This window comes from Quercus suber, unplaced genomic scaffold, assembly GCF_002906115.3.
Source record: "Quercus suber isolate HL8 unplaced genomic scaffold, Cork oak 2.0 scaffold_77, whole genome shotgun sequence".
Lineage (NCBI taxonomy): Eukaryota > Viridiplantae > Streptophyta > Magnoliopsida > Fagales > Fagaceae > Quercus > Quercus suber.
The window spans coordinates 219,473-238,472 of NW_027069542.1; the positions used below are offsets into that span (position 1 = coordinate 219,473).

Consider the following 19,000-nt stretch of genomic DNA (forward strand, 5'->3'; position numbering starts at 1 on the left):
CTGCTTAGACGTATTGTTTACTATGCCTAGTTAGATTCTTTATTTATTTATTTTTGTATATGTGTATGCATGTATGTATATTATCATGCTGTTCGGAGTTTGAACTTCTGTCTGGGTGCTGTACACTGAATAGTCTACACAGATGTGACTCCGTATTTCTTTTTAGTGACCTATGGGCCACCCCTTTGATGTATTGATTGCATTCTTGTTTTTGAGTCTGATTTATCTAGTTAATTCTGACCTGCTGTTTCTATTCATTGGATTCTCAAACTACTTTTGGGTAACAGACTCTACCACTCTTCATGTGGTGGCGTTTAATTCTCACCCAGCCAAAACTTTATGATAATTTAAAATTGTCTTTGTCTTATGGATTTGAAACCTTTCCACTGATTGGATCCTCCATTTAGTTGGTTTGTCAATTAGCGAGTTGAACTGCCAAAGTGTATATATATCACTTAATTGGTAGATTTGGTCAAACATTGTGCGATCGAAGTCATTCAATCTAACTTAGCTGACAGGGACCAAAACATCATCCAAATATAAACTGGTAATGAAAGTCTGAGTCTGTAACTTTTTTTCTGCTGCAATAGTTTGACTTTATATCTGTGTTGGTTTGTAGCTTGTATTTACATTCGCAACATAATTATATCCTCACACTTCTATACTTTTGTGGCCTTTTGGTAATGGCTTCAAAAGTTGATCTCTCAAATCATTACCTTTGAGCACGAGGGGAACTGGAGCAAGGCCCTTGAATATTATGACTTGCAAGTACGATCAGATGCCTCACTACAAATGGATGATAGTTCCAGATATTTGTCATCGGAAGAAACTCAGCCAACGAATCATCTATCAGTATCCAAATTGGAGGATGAGATGACACACAGGAAACCTTATAAAGGACTGATTAGATCTTTGCAGCAAATTGGCTGTATGCATGTGCTGGACCTATATTGCCAAGGATTGACTTCTCGGAAGGGTCAGTTTCAGCATGATCTGGAATTTGCTGAATTGCAGGTTTGCCTTCTTTGTTTATTTTGTCTTGTTATAAAGTTATGATTAACAATATATGTCACCCATCTTTCTAGTTGTAGTAAGTTATTTGGATAAATTCATTCTAAAATTTCCATTTTCCTCATTTTTGTTTGTAGTATGAGGCTGCGTGGCGTGCGGGAAACTGGGATTTCTCTTTACTTGATGTGGGAGCAAATTCTCCATCTTCTAGTCGGCACATAAGAAGTGACCATTTCAATGAAAATTTGCACAGGTAATTTGTTTTGGCCTTTTGTTTAATAGGAGTCTATTGTAAAGTTCTAAATTTTATACCTTACTGGCTGGAACTGGTAGAATTTTTCGTACTGGCCACCCAACTAGTACAAGTAACCCCCTGTTCCATCTTGCCTAAAATACTGGCCCTTAGGTTTCTTATAGCTGTTTCAGCCAAAATATTTGTTTGACATGAAATGAGTTTCAAAGCCACAACAATGTCACCAGCAATTTCATGACGGAGCCACTGCGCGACATCTTGTTCTGCGCAACTGTCATCCTGTTTGTCTCAATGTTTTATTAGTCTCCGACAAGGCTGCCATATTCAGGAGATCTTATTCTCAATTTTTCTAGTGATTTGAGTTTTGAAACTTTAGGAGCAGTCTGTAGATGAAGTGAATGCCGGCAATGGTGGTGGAGTGTGGCATGTGAAGTAATCTGAAAGTGAATGTGGGGGGTTAATGAATGGTTGGGATCAGTTATGCCATCATTGTATATTGAATTTAGCTTTGGAATCTTGAAGGATCTAGACTCTAAAATTGTGGGAAGTGGACCATGACGTTTCACTATGACTTATTTTCGTTTTAATTTTACTTTCTTTGGAGTTTGGACCTCGGAAATGAGTCATGCAATGGACTTGTTATATTGTTCTTTAGCAAGGTCTTGAGCCAAAGTAGAACTACTAGTCCAACTCAAACATGGCTTGTGGTTTTTTTTTTACTCTCCAAATCACCTTTTTAAGAGATTAATTCCCAAAAAGTACAAACAAAATAATATTTATAAATTAAATTAAGGTTTCGATAAATAAAATAATCTTATTCAACAAGATAAAAAGAAGAAGAAAATAAATTAAGGTATATTTAGTTTGGTTTTGTATTTTTACATATACACACACATATTAGCAATAATCTTGAGACAGTATAGTGGTACACACCAGTACCAGAACATTTCGTTCTAGTGGCCAACTTGAAACAACCACCAATATGGTATTTATGACATTGGTGTATTGTAAACATTTCAATAATAAATTTCTTGATTTGAAATGAATACTCTTGATATATAATAGTGAAGAAACCATTTCCCCCTTTAATACATAGCCAAAATTGAGAAATCATTTGAACTATGCTACATCAAGTCACACTTTACCATAGGTTACTAATTACAAAGCATAAAAGAAGGCTAATAAGTAGCTCATGATTCTAACCTCACATCACACCTCGGAGTATAATTTTTAATGTTTTTCACCCATAGATATTTCATATTATGTAGGACATGTGAATGTGTATTAAGTGCACTTAATAGGGTAGCAAGAAAAGTATGTATTTTCATGAAATTGTTGCTAATGCAATCTTTTTTATTTCTACAAATTAGTTGCTTGAGGGCATTGCAGGAGGGAGATTTTGATGAATTTCATAGAAAACTGAAAGATTCAAAGCAGGTAATATTCATCAACATTTAATATCCTTAAACCAGCAATTGGACTTTATGTAATCAACTTATGTTTCATTTGTTTTAGGAGCTTGTGTTGTCTGTTTCTCGTGCAAGTGAAGAGAGCACTGAATACATCTACTCAACAATAATCAAACTCCAGGTACTTATAATACTTGTAATACAATGCTCCTAACATAGAGGGCAATAGCCAGTATGGCTTTATAAATTTTGAAGCATAAACTAGTAGTAGCAACCTTTTGGAAATCAAGTCCAAATTATAACTTGTGGTTCTTTCTGACATTGGTATAATTCTCTTTGGATAATTAGAATTGATTTTAGTCAATCCTGGTAGATGTATTAACAGATTTTCTTTCAATAAATGTTGGTTTTGGTGGGTACCAACACAAAGTCTAGCAGGTATTTGAATGGTTTGAAATCCTGTGAAATTTTAGTACCTAAATCACTGTGCAGGTCTTCATGGTTTCTTTTTTTTTTTTTTTTTTTTTTTTTGTTGCTAATAATGAATATAATATATATATATATATATATTTTTTTTTCTTTATATAGTGTTTGTTTCAAATTTCTGCTATGTCAATGTCCCCTTTGCAGATTTTTTATCATCTAGGCATGTCTTGGGATTTACGTTGGACAACATCTTCATGTGAGAGAATAAAATTCTTTCTGGAGAAGCAGAAAGTATTTTCTGAGCCTGTAATTCCAACCACAAACCAGGTATTTTGTTATCAACCTTGCTTTCATGATGAATGAAATGCAAGCATCTGTCTTTTATTCTATAAAAGCACACTCTTCTTCTGTTTTGTTGTTTTTTTTTTTTTTAAAATTCTGTTGATGATGTTGGTTCCTCTAATAGATCCTTTATTCCTAAACCATAGAAACTGCATTGCCTTTAATAGATTGTTCAATTCCAGTCATGTTCTAATGTTTAATTTTGTGGCAATATACTTCCTTGATCCGTTCTTATTAAATTGTAATAGTGACATGTCAGATGGCTCTGAGGTCTTTGTGGAATAAGATTAGAGCCTGTTCTATACTTATCTGCAATGATAGGGTGCTCCTAGATGCTTAAGAAAAACCGTCGTTACAATATTTCCTGGAAAATTGCCATTTTTATTCCTTGAAACCAAATTTTCATGTAGAGAAGAAGCTGCATAATTATCATAATAATGTACGTTTATGGCAGAAGTCTATTGTAATTGAATTTTGAAGCATATTTCCATTTTCACACCCAAAATGTATGTACATATATACAGAGGAAGGAAGACTGCAAAGGAAAAAAAAAAGAAAGAAAGAGAAAAGATATTCTGTTTTTTCTGTTCTTCTGATTGAAGTTTTTGAATGTCAACTAGTTGTCATGGTTGAATACGGATTGGAAGTCCATTTTGGAAAGATCACAGCTACATATGAATCTGTTGGAACCATTTATAGCATTCAGGCGAGTACTTCTTCAAATCCTTAGTTGTAAAAACAGTAAGATGCAACATCTATTGCAATCTGCATCCACACTTCGTAAGGTATGAACAATGGTTATTATTATTTAATTTATTTTTTAATCCATAAACCTTGACTTAATCCTGTTTCTGATATCTTGTTCTTTGGTTATAGGGCTCCAGGTTTTCTCAAGCTGCTGCAGCTTTGCATGAGTTTAAGTTCCTATGTCTTGAAGCCACAGAGCAATACTCAACCTTGTATTGGCTTGGAAGGGTAGAGAGTTTCGAAAACTTTTCCTTATGTCCAGAACTTTAAACTTTGTTTGATTGTAAACTGTTAGAGCTAGTATGAATTTATTTTTATCAACGCTCCATCATATTGAATCTGACTTTACTAGTTTCTTGAATTGTTTTGAACAATTTTGTGTTTTGAAACTATTGCATGTATGAATCCGTTTTGAATTGTTTAAAACTCACTTATCAAAAAAAATTGTTTAAAACTCATTTGATCTCAGAAGCAATGCAATGGAAAGCAGAGTTGATTGTTTGTCTACATTTAATTAATACATCAGTAAAATACTTTTAAATCTTTTGATATCAGACAGATATACAGTGAGTCTGGGTTTACATGTGATTGCATGTGTATTGACACTTCATTTACTACAGGGATCATTTTTCTTTATCTTTTATCTGAACACATGAACCTCTGGATCTCTAGATATTATGCACTTGCTCATTGTTAAACTTATTCTGAGTTTCTTTAATGACCCTCACCTAATGCTTCATCTTCCTATCCATATATGGAATATCCTTTATATTGTGGGTGAAAGTTGTTTAGTTTTATACCATTTCCAGACTTCCAATATGCTTCTGACCCAAAAAAATTGAAACTAATATCTAGTTTGCTTTTCTGTCATGTCTATGGATTTTATTCACAACTATAACTAGTGAACTGCATAATTTGCTCCCTTAGAACATTTGCTAGCGTTTGTGCAGAAAATCTTTGGACAGGCCCTTTTTTCCTGTGGAAAGAACATGATTTTTCCAATCATTATCCTTGGTTTGAATGGAGAGAAAACTAACTATCAAGATTTTTGGTTTCTATAGAAACTTTGTGCTTATGCATTTAAATACATTGATTTCTACCCAATTGTAGACATCTATTTCATGTGTATTGCTGAGATGCTCAGACATAGTTGGCACATGCATTATTGTAAGTACTTGTGTGATGGCAGCTTGAAGAAGCAAAGCTTTTGCGCGCCCAAGGTCAGGATGAGATTGCTATCAGCCTTGCAAAATATATCATACAGAATTATGAGTTAAATGAAGAGGCTTCAGATGTATATCGCTTGGTTGGGAAGTGGCTGGCAGAAACTCGAGCTAGCAAGTTATACTCTAAATTTATATATTCAAAAAATTTGTTTTGTGCCCCTTTAGGTTTTATATGTGCTAGTATTTTTAATTTTTCTAATTGTTTTGCACACTGTGCTTGTGGTTTAAAATGCAGCTCCAGAACTATTTTAGAGAAGTATTTGAAACCTGCTGTTTCACTTGCTGCGGATCAGAATACGACGAACAAGAAGTCTATCGAAAGACAAAGCCAAACTCATTTTCATCTTGCTCATTATGCAGATGCTCTATTTAGGAGTTATGAGGAAAGACTTACCTCTAATGAGTGGCAAGCAGCAATGCGCTTAAGGAAACACAAGGTATCAGCTGCCTACTAATTTATGAGATCCTTGGAATCCTAAGTTACATTTTTTTTTTTTTTTTTAAAATATTTCATGGGTATATTAATTATGCAGAAAAAAGAATTTGAAGCACTTATTAGACGTTTGAGAAGTTCATCAAAGGTGAACTCCAATGCCTAATCCACTTATTTTACTGGTGAATTCTATACTGTTGGTTCCATAGTGGTATGCTCACTAAGTTGCTTTACCTTTCTAATAACATTTTCATGTACAATATTTTAGGGGGAGAAGATTGACTACTCTGGAAAAATACAAGAATTACAAAAGCAAGTTGCAATGGATGGGGAAGAGGCTGAAAAATTGCAGGTATTGAGAATTTGTCTATGTCACATGTTCCGCTGAACAGGACCTTTGGTGAACTGAACAGTCAGTAATCTGCTGAGCACACGAACGTACAAACTTGTTTCTGTATTCAAACCCACTTGATGGAGTTGCCAGTGAAGCATACTTGGAATATTTATGTTTAATTTTTACATGGATGCTTGTTCACATTCTAACGGAGAGGAATTTTAAGCCTATAAACTTTTGTTTGAATTAATTAAATTTTGTGATTGTTTTCATTTAATCTTGCAGGATGACAGAGACAATTTTCTCAGTCTAGCATTGGAGGGATATCAACGTTGTTTGGTTATAGGTGACAAATACGATGTGAGAGTGGTATGCAATTATTTATCCATGTCCTCTTTTCAACAAATTGAAATATGTTATGCACTATTTGGGCGAAATGGATAAAGTTGAAAAGCTTGAATCATGATACATGAGAATATATGACACTGAATCTGAATTACTTTACATGAATTTTAATTAAAGTGAATTTAGCTTCCTTGGAGGACCTAACATATGTGGTTTCAGGTGTTTCGACTAGTTTCCCTGTGGTTCACTCTCTTTTCTAGACAAAATGTTGTAAATAGCATGCTTAGCACAATTAATGAGGTACATTGAAATTAGCAGACTTAGTTACTTCTTAAATTTTTTTTCCCCTTTCTTAAAAATGTTTGATGTCTTATTCTTAAATATATATATATATATATATAAATATAGGTTCAGTCTTACAAATTCATACCACTTGCTTACCAAATTGCATCAAGAATGGGTAGCTCAAAGGACACCTCGGGGCCACATAATTTTCAGGTTTGAAACTGAGGTGATATTTTTATACTTTATACAGTTGGGTGTTCGTTTTTAACCAGGATTGTTGGACTATGCAGTTTGCTTTGGTTTCTCTGGTGAAGAAAATGGCCATTGACCATCCATACCACACAATCTTTCAGGTATATAAGATCCACTCCTTTTGCTGGTCTGAAGCATATTATATGGCTCATGGTTTTCATCCGCGTAATTTGCCTTTGGATTACTTCTGTATGGAATTGCAACTGATAAGGATAGCGCAAAACTTGAACCTTCACCTTATCAATGATATATTAATATGCACTCTTGCACGTTTGACTGGAGGTATTGTAAATGTGGCCTTTTGCATCCTTTTCTATATTTTAATGTTTTACTTCTCTCTGTGTTACTAGCTTCTAGCTCTGGCAAATGGTGACCGTATTAAGGACAAACAGCGTAGCAGAAACTCATTCGTGGTAGATTTGGATAAAAAAATTGCAGCAGAAAACTTATTAAAGGAGTTATCATCATATCATGGAGCTATTATAGTACAAGTAACTTCCATATGTTAGACTTCTATAAATATACCATAAGATTCCAGTCTTGTGTAAAATCTTATATTATTCCCTCTCTCTCTCTCTCTGTATAGATGAAACAAATGGTAGAGATCTATATCAAACTTGCAGAACTAGAAACGAGGAGAGAGGTTAGTCAAATAGGTTCTAATTTCAGAATTTATTCTCTTCCATTTATTTCATTCTTAATTATGGAAGTTAAAAACTCAATATTGTGTTCCTAATGTGAAGCTGAGAATTTGTTTTGTTGGCACTGAACTAACATGATTTTGTCAACAGGATACCAATAAGAGGATTGCACTACCAAGAGAAATACGTAGTCTTCGACAGCTAGAACTTGTAAGTACAAAACTATCATCTCTAGTTTGGGATTTTTGTGTTTTATATTGATTTGATGATGCACTATTAGCCCAAGATAGTTTCCGTGATGAGAGAGAATGGTAATGTGAAGTTGAAGTTGAGCTTTTAGACAAAAAACAAGATAGGTTTGTGGTCAGCTAGATCCTTTTATTTGTTTTCCTCTAACTGTGCCATGTTAGCAATTCTACCATCTGATTTCTAGGTGCTCTTTTTTTTAGTTTCATTAAATATAAGCCTTTGACACAAGCACCCACAAGATGCAATGCAAACCCCTCCACATATATCCACAACCACATTTACAGGCAGGCAATTACTCTCTTATACATGCCCTTGGCCTGCTTTGTATATGCATTAGACAGATGCTTGCCAAGTGATGGTCACCTATAGTTTTCCCCAAATGATCAAATGAGACAGATTTCAGATGTTTGGTTGGTTGGGCGTGCATGCCTTCCTTCTCACTTTGTACATTGGACATATCAATATCTACTCTTTCAATTCATTCTCAAGTATCTCATGCCAAGGGCTTTCCTATATCAATCATATATTTCACAGCCACAGCAGCATTACAGGATTGTTGGATGTCTATGATGTAATGCAGTTCAGTTCAAAGTTTATAAAAAATACTAGTTTTCATTTTGTTGCAGCACTTCTGTTTCAAAGCTAAAAATGTCCTTTAGTTGCCCTAGAGGATAAATTTCAATTTTCCTCCTTGTGGTTTGGCCCCATCAGAATTTAGTCCCACAAACTTTTCAATATTACATTTTCACCCCCTACGGTATGGACTAAAATGAAATGTTAGGGATCACATGCCTAGTGTAAAAGGTGGCTATTTTGGATGGAACCATAACAATTTCTTATTTCATTTTTGTCAACCCCCCACCCTCCCAAAAGAAAAGGACTTTTTTCTTTTTTTGTAATTCTTGGAATAAAAATGTTAACCTGAAATAGCCTATACATTTATGCAAATTCATCAGAGAGTTTGTGAGTGATTTTTGTGACTCTTGAGACTTATGCTTGATGATGTGTTCAATATTTGCTTCTTATTTGGCTTATTGATGCAACATTGTGTCATCGATCTTGCATTACTTTTCTTTCCGTAGTCCCACACTTAAAGTAGTAAAAACCTTAGAAGTTTTGCATTTGTGTTGGATCTTCAGGTGCCAGTAGTGACAGCTACCTTTCCAGTTGATCGTAGCTGTCAGTATCATGAAGGCTCTTTTCCTTACTTCAAAGGTTTAGTGGATTCTGTAATGTATGTATTAGCCAGATAAATCTGTTTCATACCAGTTTACTTTTTTTTACTTTTATTTTTTTATTTTTTTATTTTTATTTTGTGACAAAAATGTAATTTAGACCTGCCAACTTTTTCCAAAAATCATTTTAGTCCTTTAAGTTCGAAGTTGGTCATTTTGTCCAGTAGCTTTACCCAAAAATCATTTTAGTCCTTTAAGGACTAAAATGATTTTCTATGACCAACTTCAATTTTTAAGGACTAAATGATTTTTGGGCTAATTAAGTGGGTGTAAATTGCATTTTTTCCTCACTATAATAGCAGTACTTGATGTGATGCTAATAATCTAATATATATGATGAGACATGCAGGGTAATGAATGGTATTAATGCTCCAAAAGTGGTAGAATGCCTAGGTTCTGATGGTCGCAGATATCGACAGCTCGCAAAATCTGGCAATGATGATCTGCGACAAGATGCTGTAAGAATTTTAACTATACACTGTTCATCATTTTTTTACTCTGTTAACATTTAAACATTGGGAAAATATGTGATAAGTTTTCAATCAATTTGAATGGGAAGCATAAACTCCATGTGACCATGCTTGGCAATAATTGATCCAAATTTCAGTCCTTGCTTCTTCTATAGCTGATATTGGCAATACATAAATGAGTATGAATTTATTGTTCTGCATCACCCACCTGCCAAGTTCTTCTTCCTTGTCTTGAGGTAAAATATTTCTATAAAGTGTTACACAAGGAGTGCCAGCCTATTCCCATGGAAGAGCATTTGGAGGGTTAAAGCTCCTTCTAAGGTGGCTTTCTTTGTTTGGACTGCTGCTTTAGGGAAAATCCTTACTATGATATTTTGAGAAGACGGAGGATTCTTTTTGTTGACTGTTGTTGTATGTGTAAGCAAGATGGGGTGTCTGTGGATCGTCTGCTGTTTCATTGTCTTATGGCTAGAGAGATATGGTCATTTGTTGTCTGCTTGTTTGGGGTGCAATGGGTTATGCCTAAAAAGGTGGTGGATCTGTTGGCGTGTTGGAATTGGCAGGATTCTAGGAATTGTATAGGAGTTATTTGGAATGCTATCCCTTTATGCATCACGCTGATTATCTGGAAGGAATGGGATAACAGGACATTCGAAGACTTGGAACATTCGTTGGCAAGTGTGAAACTGAGTTTGTTACATACCTTGTATACTTGGATGGCTACACTAACTGGTCATTCATTCTCTAGTATGCTGGATTTTCTAGATTATTGAACTTTTGTTTGATTATCCCTTACAGTATATGTCCCGTTTACTGTTTGTTGTTTTTTTCTCATTCAGGTTTATTAAAGTTTCACTTATTTATCAAAAAAATAATTTGCACATTTTAAAATCAGCATACATGCTGCTTTTTGTTGGGATTGGGTCTATGTATACATATGATTATGATAAATGTAGCACTTCCTCTGTAATAGTTTCACCTTAGTTTTACAATACATTTTCTTGTCTCTCTCCCTGCGGAAATACTTTTGATATATATATTTATATATATATATTTAAGAATGCTGGAATAACTTATTTTTTAGGAATACAGGATGCATGTTTTATGTCTCATCACACTGATGGTATATCTCTAAATCATTTACAGGTTATGGAACAATTTTTTGGTTTAGTTAACACCTTTTTACAGAACCATCGGGATACATGGAAAAGAAGATTGGGAGTGCGTACATACAAGGTATCTTCTCCTTTCAAATATAACAAAAGACATGGTTGAGATTAAATTTGATGGATTTTCTTATAGATGAAAGTTTTGGTGAAAATGAAAAGTCAGTTCCGTTCAAACTTTAGCATGAAAGAAAATTGCTTTGGATTTCCATCTGGAAACAATTGATTGTTGATAAGTGGATGATATTATTCTTCCATCTTTCTTTTGATTTAACTCTTTGACCTGGTCAATAATTAAAAATCCTTTTCAACTGTAAAACCCTTGGAATTGTGTTTGGGTTAGTTAATTTACTGTAACACATATGCATCTTATTTACATGTGTGTAATTATATTGACATTAGAATATTACTATTTTACCCTTCACATATACATTCTCATAACACCCCCAAACTGGGACAAATATTATATAATCCCAGCTTGTTACCTAACATAACAAATCCAAAATGTGTATTGCACAAAGGTTTAGTAAATATATTAGGGACTTGAGCTCCTATAGAGACGTGGAGTAGCAATTACACCTCTTTCCACTCTTTCTCAAGGTCTGCTCATGAAACACATGATTATAAGCAACAGGAATCACTGCCTGATTGTTGGCAGCCAACATGTTTTTTTTAGGGCAATGTCATATTGAGTCTTGGAACTTGTGTTTGGGTTAATTACCTTACCTTTAACACGCATACATCTTATTTATATGTGAGAAATTATACTGATTGCAATTTTATCCCTCACGCATATGTACTCTTGACATAAACTTCTTTGGGCTGTTTCATTTTTCTTGGTTCTAGTAATTTGTATTCTTTCTACAATGGGACAATTTTCCTGTACATGTACTGGGTATCCAACTTTTGAAGAACTTGACCCATAGTTGGACATTACTCTAGTAGTCTTGACCCTTTACTGATCTTGGGGTGTATGGAATCTTGTGTATAAAAAGATTGCAGTTATTGCTTTCTCTTAATTGTTACATACATATGTGCATAGAACTTTAATGTTCATTGTTAATAATTATGGTGCTCATGAAGTTTGGAAATTTGCATCTCTTACATTAAATAGGTGGTTCCTTTTACTCCGAGTGCTGGTGTTCTTGAATGGGTTGATGGCACCCTTCCCCTTGGGGAATATCTTATTGGGAGGTCAGTTAAATTCCAACAGGTCTGGTCTTTTAGTGTTGCCTCTGGTATATCTGGTCTTTATATGTTAATATCACATTCTTCAAATTACAGTACCAGAAATGGAGGTGCTCATGGTCGGTATGGATTAGGAGACTGGTCATTTCTTAGATGCCGAGAGCATATGGCAAATGTAAGTACCATACTTCTGTACTTTTTATATAATAATAACTGATTTTTTTTTTTTTTTTAAGTGATAATGAATTTTATTAATAAGAGGACTCCAAAATACAAGTATCTAGAATTGCAATTCGAAATAAAAGATCCATAATTACTAATGATTAATAGATACCCCTTGGAAAGCACCGACTCGGCTCCGGAGGAGCCGCACCCGCGTCGGACTCGGCGGGATGCGGCGACGCGGGAGGGACGCCGCAGACCCCGCGTCGGCCGCGTCCTGCCACGTGGAGCGCCGGACTCGCGCCGACGCGCGCCGATTCGCGCCGAACCGGATCGTCTTCTTCCTCCTTTTTCTTTCGCGAGCCCAGCGTTGCTCACTTGTTCTTCTGTTTCTTTTTTCTTTATCAGTTTTGTTTTGTTTTTTTTTGAAAGGAATGGTTAAATGCGTTTGGTCAATGGTGCTTTATTTTGTTTGTTGTGCCTCACTGCCTCTCACGTGAGCCACATTTTCCCTCTTCTTTTTTTTTTTTTTGAAAAGAATGGTTAAATGCGTTTGGTCAATGGTGCTTTATTTTGTTTGTTGTGCCTCACTGCCTCTCACGTGAGCGACATTTTCCTTCCTTTTTTTTTTTTTTTTTTTTTTTTTTTTTGAGCCATTGAACTGGTACATGATTCACTGAGCCACTAATAAGCTTTTGGTTAGTAAGGTTTTATTTTGTACAGTATATTATTATTATTATTATTATATATAAGTTCTCTATTATTATTATATAAAAAAATGCTTAGCAATATAAAATATATAAATAAAAATATTTTTAATAATTTTTTAATCGCCGAGTCCTGCCGCACCCGCACCCACCTTTTTAAAAAATTGCCGAGTCCCGCACCCGCACCCGCACCCGAGTCTCGAAACGCACCCGTGCTTCATTGGATACCCCCTATTATTATAAAAGATTCAAACAAAGAGCACAGGAGAACAGGCTTGGTGTTCATTTGGTATGGCTATTTGAAAACAGGCTTTTTTGAAAAATCGGCTATTTCAATAATTGCTAAATGAAAAAGTGATTTTGAAAAATCAGTTGAGCATTTGGTATAATTTGTGAAAAGTTGTTGTGTTTATTAATTGAGTGTCTGGCTAACATTGGTACAAAAGTGTTGTTTCAAGTGCAAACATTCACTATTGATGATAAAATGACTTTTGGAGAATAACAGCCAATGGGAATTTTAAGTAAAGAAAAATTAATAGCACTGCTTTAGAATAATTATAATAATAGTGATTATTTTTGCATATTTATTCTCGGATAAATGCTTTGATGTATTCATGTTATGACATTTTCTGAAAGGGTCAATGGCCTTGCCAAGATTCAATTCTCCAGTGGGAGATTTTTTGGAAAAGGATTGTAATATCATTTTGAGCCCTTGTTCTTTCTTTTAAAGGATGGGTAAATACTAGGCTCACTACCAAAAAGTCTGACCATAATCTTTAAACTTTTATTCATGCATGGCTCAGCATTCCTTAATATTAGTGCAGTGCTTATTCTTACAGACCAGTTTAACGAATGCTTTTAAAACTGTGGTAATGATGCAATAATTAAAGAACCTTATACCAAAAGCATGTATGAGAACACTCTTTGTTTGAACTTTACTTCTTGTGAAATATTCTGTTGCCAGAGTAAACAATTCAACACCTTACCATGACAATTCGAAAGTGGTGTTAGTGAATTGGGAAAGTAGATTGAAATTACTTCATTTACTCTTTTAAAATATTTTTTTGTTCACCTTTAAGTGTTTTGGTCTTTTTAATAGGAAAAAGACAAGCGCAAAGCATTTCATGCAGTCTCTGAGAATTTCAGGTTAATCCTTTGTCTGAGTAGAAAATATCGTTTAAAATTAAAAACAAAACCAAAAAGAAAAAAAATCCACTGTGCCACTTTTTCTTTTTTTGTGACACCACATGCAGGCCTGTCATGCATTACTTTTTCTTGGAGAGATTTTTACAACCAGCTGACTGGTTTGAGAAGAGACTTGCTTACACACGAAGTGTGGCTGCTAGTTCCATGGTCAGTTTGTTCTACCCTGGCTATGATATTGATGTTGGTCCATTATTTATTGAGTTGATCATGGTTTCTATCTGTTATGGAATCCAAGTTTGCATTTTCATCGCAATCTTTTCCCCTCTAATATATTTAATATGGTTATATAATACTTGGAAGTCTATTTTTTTCCTTCTATTTTAGTGGTGAGATGAATACACGCATGTACTTTTAACAGAAGCAGGTGAAGGATGGATGAATTTTCCTAAAAGCTTATCTTGCATGTCTTTTTCTTATTCTTATTCAATGGCATCGCCTGCTAATTTGTGCCAACATATGGCTGCCAAAACAGTTTTGCCATGGACAGTTCTGACTATACAACCAAACCAATGTGGATATGGTTCTCTCTGATAACTGTAACTCTTGCACCCCAAGTTCCTTAACTAACCAAACAGCAGAATTTCATCCTATGAGGCAAAATCCAAATCCTACTTTTAACTCTTTCCCTCTGAAAAAAGATCTCTTTCTATTAAAGTCAGCCAAATTGTACATATGCGGTGTGATTATCGTCTTATCTTGCAACTGTATTAAATGCCAACAAACTTGCTCCATATTCAGGTTGGTTACATTGTTGGTCTTGGGGATCGACATTCCATGAATATTTTAATTGATCAAGCGACTGCTGAAGTTGTTCACATAGATCTTGGCGTTGCCTTTGAACAAGGGTTGATGCTAAAGACACCAGAGCGGGTTTGTTTTTCCCAGTCCTTATGAAGATTTATTTTTTCCATTTCCTCTGTTTACTTGGTCACCATTTTATATGGTCTCCTTATTTTTCATGTCTTAACTCATAATATGCCAACTTTGGCAGGTTCCATTCAGGCTCACAAGAGACATAATTGATGGCATGGGTGTCACTGGAGTGGAAGGGGTTTTCAGGAGATGTTGTGAGGAAACACTTTCTGTTATGCGGGCAAATAAAGAAGCGTTGCTGACCATTGTTGAAGTATGACTATTGTTGCCAATTTCTTTCAATAGTGAATCAAAGTTGCAATTTCTTAAATCCTTGATAGCTGATGGGAATTCTTTTCAGGTTTTTATTCATGATCCCCTGTATAAGTGGGCATTATCTCCTCTGAAGGCTTTGCAGCGACAAAAGGTATTTCAGAAATTTTTCTGATCATATGCATATATATTGGGTCCAGGACTAATTTGCCTCTGGAAAATAAAGAGGGAAAGGGACAAAGGTTTGTTTGAAATTTTGTTGAAACTTGTGAAAGACTGGTTATAACAATAATGATATTGGAATATTAATGACTTGAAATAAAACAAAAGGATAAATTACACTATTCTTCTTATAATTCGGGGGTTGTTTCAAAATAAATTACTGGATTTTAAAAAGTTTCAAATAAAATCGTGAACTTTAAAAGTTGTTTCAATTTGGCCCCTTAATGATTCATTAGGGGTAAAAAAAAAAAACAAAAAATCACATAAGCTGTAATAAAAATCTATCTAGCACAAAAAATCCTTCCATCTGCATCACATATTGTATTTTGGCACCCAAAAAAAAAAAAGCTTAGAAAATGACTTTAAAAATTTTAACACAATTCAAAGAAAATGTGATTATTACAAGGGCTTTTTTTCCCCTGCTAAAATGCCACATGGTATTCTTTGTTGTGTTTTTTAGTACCCAGATATGTCCCTGGTGCAATTTACTTGATGACTACTTTTTAGTTAGCTGTGACTCTTTGGTTGGGATTGGTTGCATTACTGTTAGAAAATAAAATTTATTTTCTATGAAAGTGGAGCAAATCAAGACATTGATTGCAGAGAAAATCTTGGGACAATCAATATCCAATTCAAAATTTAAATTATCATTGACTTTTGTGTGTAAATTCCATTATAAATATGAATTTCATTGCAATGTACTATCAAGAAAAGTATATGGGAAAATGTAGCCCTTTGGTCTCTTGTCCTGCGGATGTAAGCCATAAGGCCTAACCATGTAACTCTCATGTTTTCTCTCCATTCTCTTTATCTTCTTCTCAATTATATATTTCTAAACGTATAATTTGCCCCAACATGTCTATGTGTTGAGCATGCTATACACAATTCGTCATGCAACATTTACCTTTTTTCTCCTTGATAGGAAACTGATGATGATATAGAGACAATCTTGGAAGACTCACAAGATGAATGTGAAGGGAACAAGGATGCTACACGTGCACTGATTCGTGTCAAACAAAAACTAGATGGATATGAAGAAGGTGAAATGCGAAGTGTACGTGGGCAGGTAATTTTCCAATATTAATGCATATTCCCATATGCAAATATATGGCTTCTGTCTTTTACCTAATTGTGTATAAGTTTGGCCATGTAAATTAATATGCATGTTAGTGAGCACGACCCTATCATCATGCTTAGCAGTGTTTTTCTATACTTCTCGTTTCCTTTGTAGGTAAAATTTGCTTCTCAGAGCAATGTTCATGTTCAATGGTTATGAATAATAGCTAGTTTTCCTTCTAAACATGATTGATAAGAGAAATAGTGAAGAAATTTTGAGTTAAATTGTTAAATACGTATCCAATGCACTATAGATTTTTGACAGCAAATGCAAATTCTTGTCAGCCTCCTGAACCAAGAGATTGCAAGCCTTGTAGCCAAACAAGTATCTCGGGTTTTTATTTCTTAGCCTAACAAAAGGTCGATATCATGGCCTAACTTTTGTTTAGTTTTCGGTGTAATTTGATGTTTACACAACTTCAGCCTTCTTAGCCTAGTGGTAGAAAGGGGAAGACCTTGAATTCAAACAGATATTGCTGGAAATTAGGGTCTGTAGAGTAGGGGGTTCTATGTTTTGCAGTATTTGCTGGTGTTACACTGAAAAGAATATGTAGAAAAGAAAAAAACAAAAATGTCTTGTTGAAGGTTTAGTCAACCTGGATATAACAAGGCTGAGTAACCTAAGTTAGAAGCAGCTGATTGGACTTCGAAATAGAACTTCAGAAACCTCGCAATTTCCTTTTCTAGTACTTGGGGCTATAATTTTGATTAGTAGCCAAAAGCGGAATATGAGATTTTAGGAAGTTTATTTTGTAGCAAAATCAATCCGCTCTATTCAGGCGAGGAAACTTTTGCAATTTTTTTTGGGTTGGTGGCCATAATTTGTGCAGAGGATGAGATTGGTATTTTAATATGTGGTAGCATATCTGATGTAAGATCAATCTGAATATTCCTTTGTAGGTTCAACAATTAATACAAGATGCAATTGATCCTGAACGCTTGTGTCATATGTTTCCTGGATGGGGAGCTTGGTTGTGATAAAATCTGTCTTCTTCAGCCAAACGGCAGTCAATCTTGTACAGGCGGCTTTTCATTTTGCAGAATATTGTTGAGGCGATTTTCTTTTGTGATCCGATTCCTTGTAATGGTTGTAAATTGGTGTATATATAACAAGATACCTGAACAATTAACCTGTACAGAAGCAGCGTATAGTTTAAAATTATCATAAGCTTATTTTTGTGGTAAATATTCTGATCAGGACTAGGGGTTCACTGGGATGATTTAATTCTGCCTCGTTGCTGCCCTAACTAGAACGGAAAAAGACACCAAACTCACGGTGGTGCAATCTAATTTTGCTCTCCTATCTGTCTCAATTCTCATCATCTGGGATTATGCTTGATTTTCTTGACACTTGCAGGATTCAAAAATTAAGTCACCAGTACAATGACATTCAAATGCAAGCCTCGACAGTTTTTTTTCTAAAATAAAAGCTAGTATTAATTTCCTGGTGCCTGAGCCCCAAGAAAAAGAAAAAAAGAGGGCAAATTACATACACAACCTGTGTGACATGGGGTTATCTTGTGGTTTGCTTTATGAGGCATTTCAATTAATTTTAATGGAATTTGATGATATGACAAGTGCAAACAACACCTGTTGTGAAAAAAATTAAAATTTTAAAATAAAAAATGTTCTATTTTAAAACTTTACGCTTTGTGAATAGACAATCCCAATGAGAACTTATGTAAAAAGAAAGAGAATCATAGTATCTATGGTATTCATGTAATATTTAACAGAGGGTGTGGCTTGTATTCATTGCTTTAAAATCTTGCCCTTTGAATAGACGACCACCTTAGACTTTAGAGTGGAAAACGTAAAATCCAACAAAAAATTGAAAATAGGGCATTATCTCCTTTCATGTACCATAAGAATTCTAAATTTTTTTTAGAGGTAATATATGGATGTGGGATCTTAATGCAGCAATTTAAGCTCTTCCAAGTTCCAACAATCCGGAGGTATGTTAAAGCTTGTTGGGTGTACATGATAGTGTGGAATTATTTTCAGATGAGTCAGGCATTAAATTACCGCATGATATTTACATGACTGCTAAATGTTAGTGCTTGATAATGAGAAAAAACAAATGTAAAGGAAAATAAAACATAGGTTATTTAACGTGGAAATCCTCTATGTTTGGAGAGGGAGAAAATCATAGGCTAATGATCCACTATATTTTTGAAAATTGTTATAGTAGTGTATATACTTACAAAAGAGTAAAGTGAAAAGAGGGAAAAAAAATTAGAGAATAAGAAAATGGATAAAGACATTATTAGATGTGGATACCATTGTAGCGAAAGGGAGAGAGAGTGTTTTTTCCTGTGTCCATCATCCTTTTGTAACGGTAGGAAGTTGTTTTCCTATTAGAAAAATATATTACTTCATGTTCATACATTTGGTGCTCATGCACAAAGTCTTGACAAAAAAATAGTACTCACGCGTATAGTGCTTCCTGCACA

At 34.6% G+C, this 19,000-nt stretch overlaps 1 protein-coding gene across 1 annotated transcript in view; it reads left to right on the plus strand.

Moving 5' to 3' along the window:
• LOC112019333 (serine/threonine-protein kinase ATM) overlaps nt 1-17,747 on the plus strand; it is a 56,375-nt gene extending 38,628 nt beyond the window's left edge. Inside the window, exons 50-79 of the mRNA XM_065773610.1 lie at nt 697-1,014; nt 1,149-1,264; nt 2,635-2,701; nt 2,780-2,854; nt 3,304-3,426; nt 4,062-4,226; nt 4,318-4,416; nt 5,378-5,529; nt 5,650-5,851; nt 5,948-5,995; nt 6,116-6,199; nt 6,467-6,550; nt 6,746-6,826; nt 6,935-7,024; nt 7,102-7,164; nt 7,414-7,554; nt 7,650-7,706; nt 7,855-7,914; nt 9,093-9,187; nt 9,538-9,646; nt 10,805-10,894; nt 11,939-12,018; nt 12,109-12,187; nt 13,981-14,027; nt 14,135-14,234; nt 14,826-14,957; nt 15,079-15,213; nt 15,301-15,366; nt 16,357-16,500; nt 17,451-17,747. Of these exons, the coding sequence (XP_065629682.1) occupies nt 697-1,014; nt 1,149-1,264; nt 2,635-2,701; nt 2,780-2,854; nt 3,304-3,426; nt 4,062-4,226; nt 4,318-4,416; nt 5,378-5,529; nt 5,650-5,851; nt 5,948-5,995; nt 6,116-6,199; nt 6,467-6,550; nt 6,746-6,826; nt 6,935-7,024; nt 7,102-7,164; nt 7,414-7,554; nt 7,650-7,706; nt 7,855-7,914; nt 9,093-9,187; nt 9,538-9,646; nt 10,805-10,894; nt 11,939-12,018; nt 12,109-12,187; nt 13,981-14,027; nt 14,135-14,234; nt 14,826-14,957; nt 15,079-15,213; nt 15,301-15,366; nt 16,357-16,500; nt 17,451-17,528 (3,180 nt within the window). The 3' untranslated portion in view covers nt 17,529-17,747. The remainder of the gene's footprint in view (nt 1-696; nt 1,015-1,148; nt 1,265-2,634; nt 2,702-2,779; nt 2,855-3,303; nt 3,427-4,061; nt 4,227-4,317; nt 4,417-5,377; nt 5,530-5,649; nt 5,852-5,947; nt 5,996-6,115; nt 6,200-6,466; nt 6,551-6,745; nt 6,827-6,934; nt 7,025-7,101; nt 7,165-7,413; nt 7,555-7,649; nt 7,707-7,854; nt 7,915-9,092; nt 9,188-9,537; nt 9,647-10,804; nt 10,895-11,938; nt 12,019-12,108; nt 12,188-13,980; nt 14,028-14,134; nt 14,235-14,825; nt 14,958-15,078; nt 15,214-15,300; nt 15,367-16,356; nt 16,501-17,450) is intronic.
• Nucleotides 17,748-19,000: the final 1,253 nt, after the last annotated feature.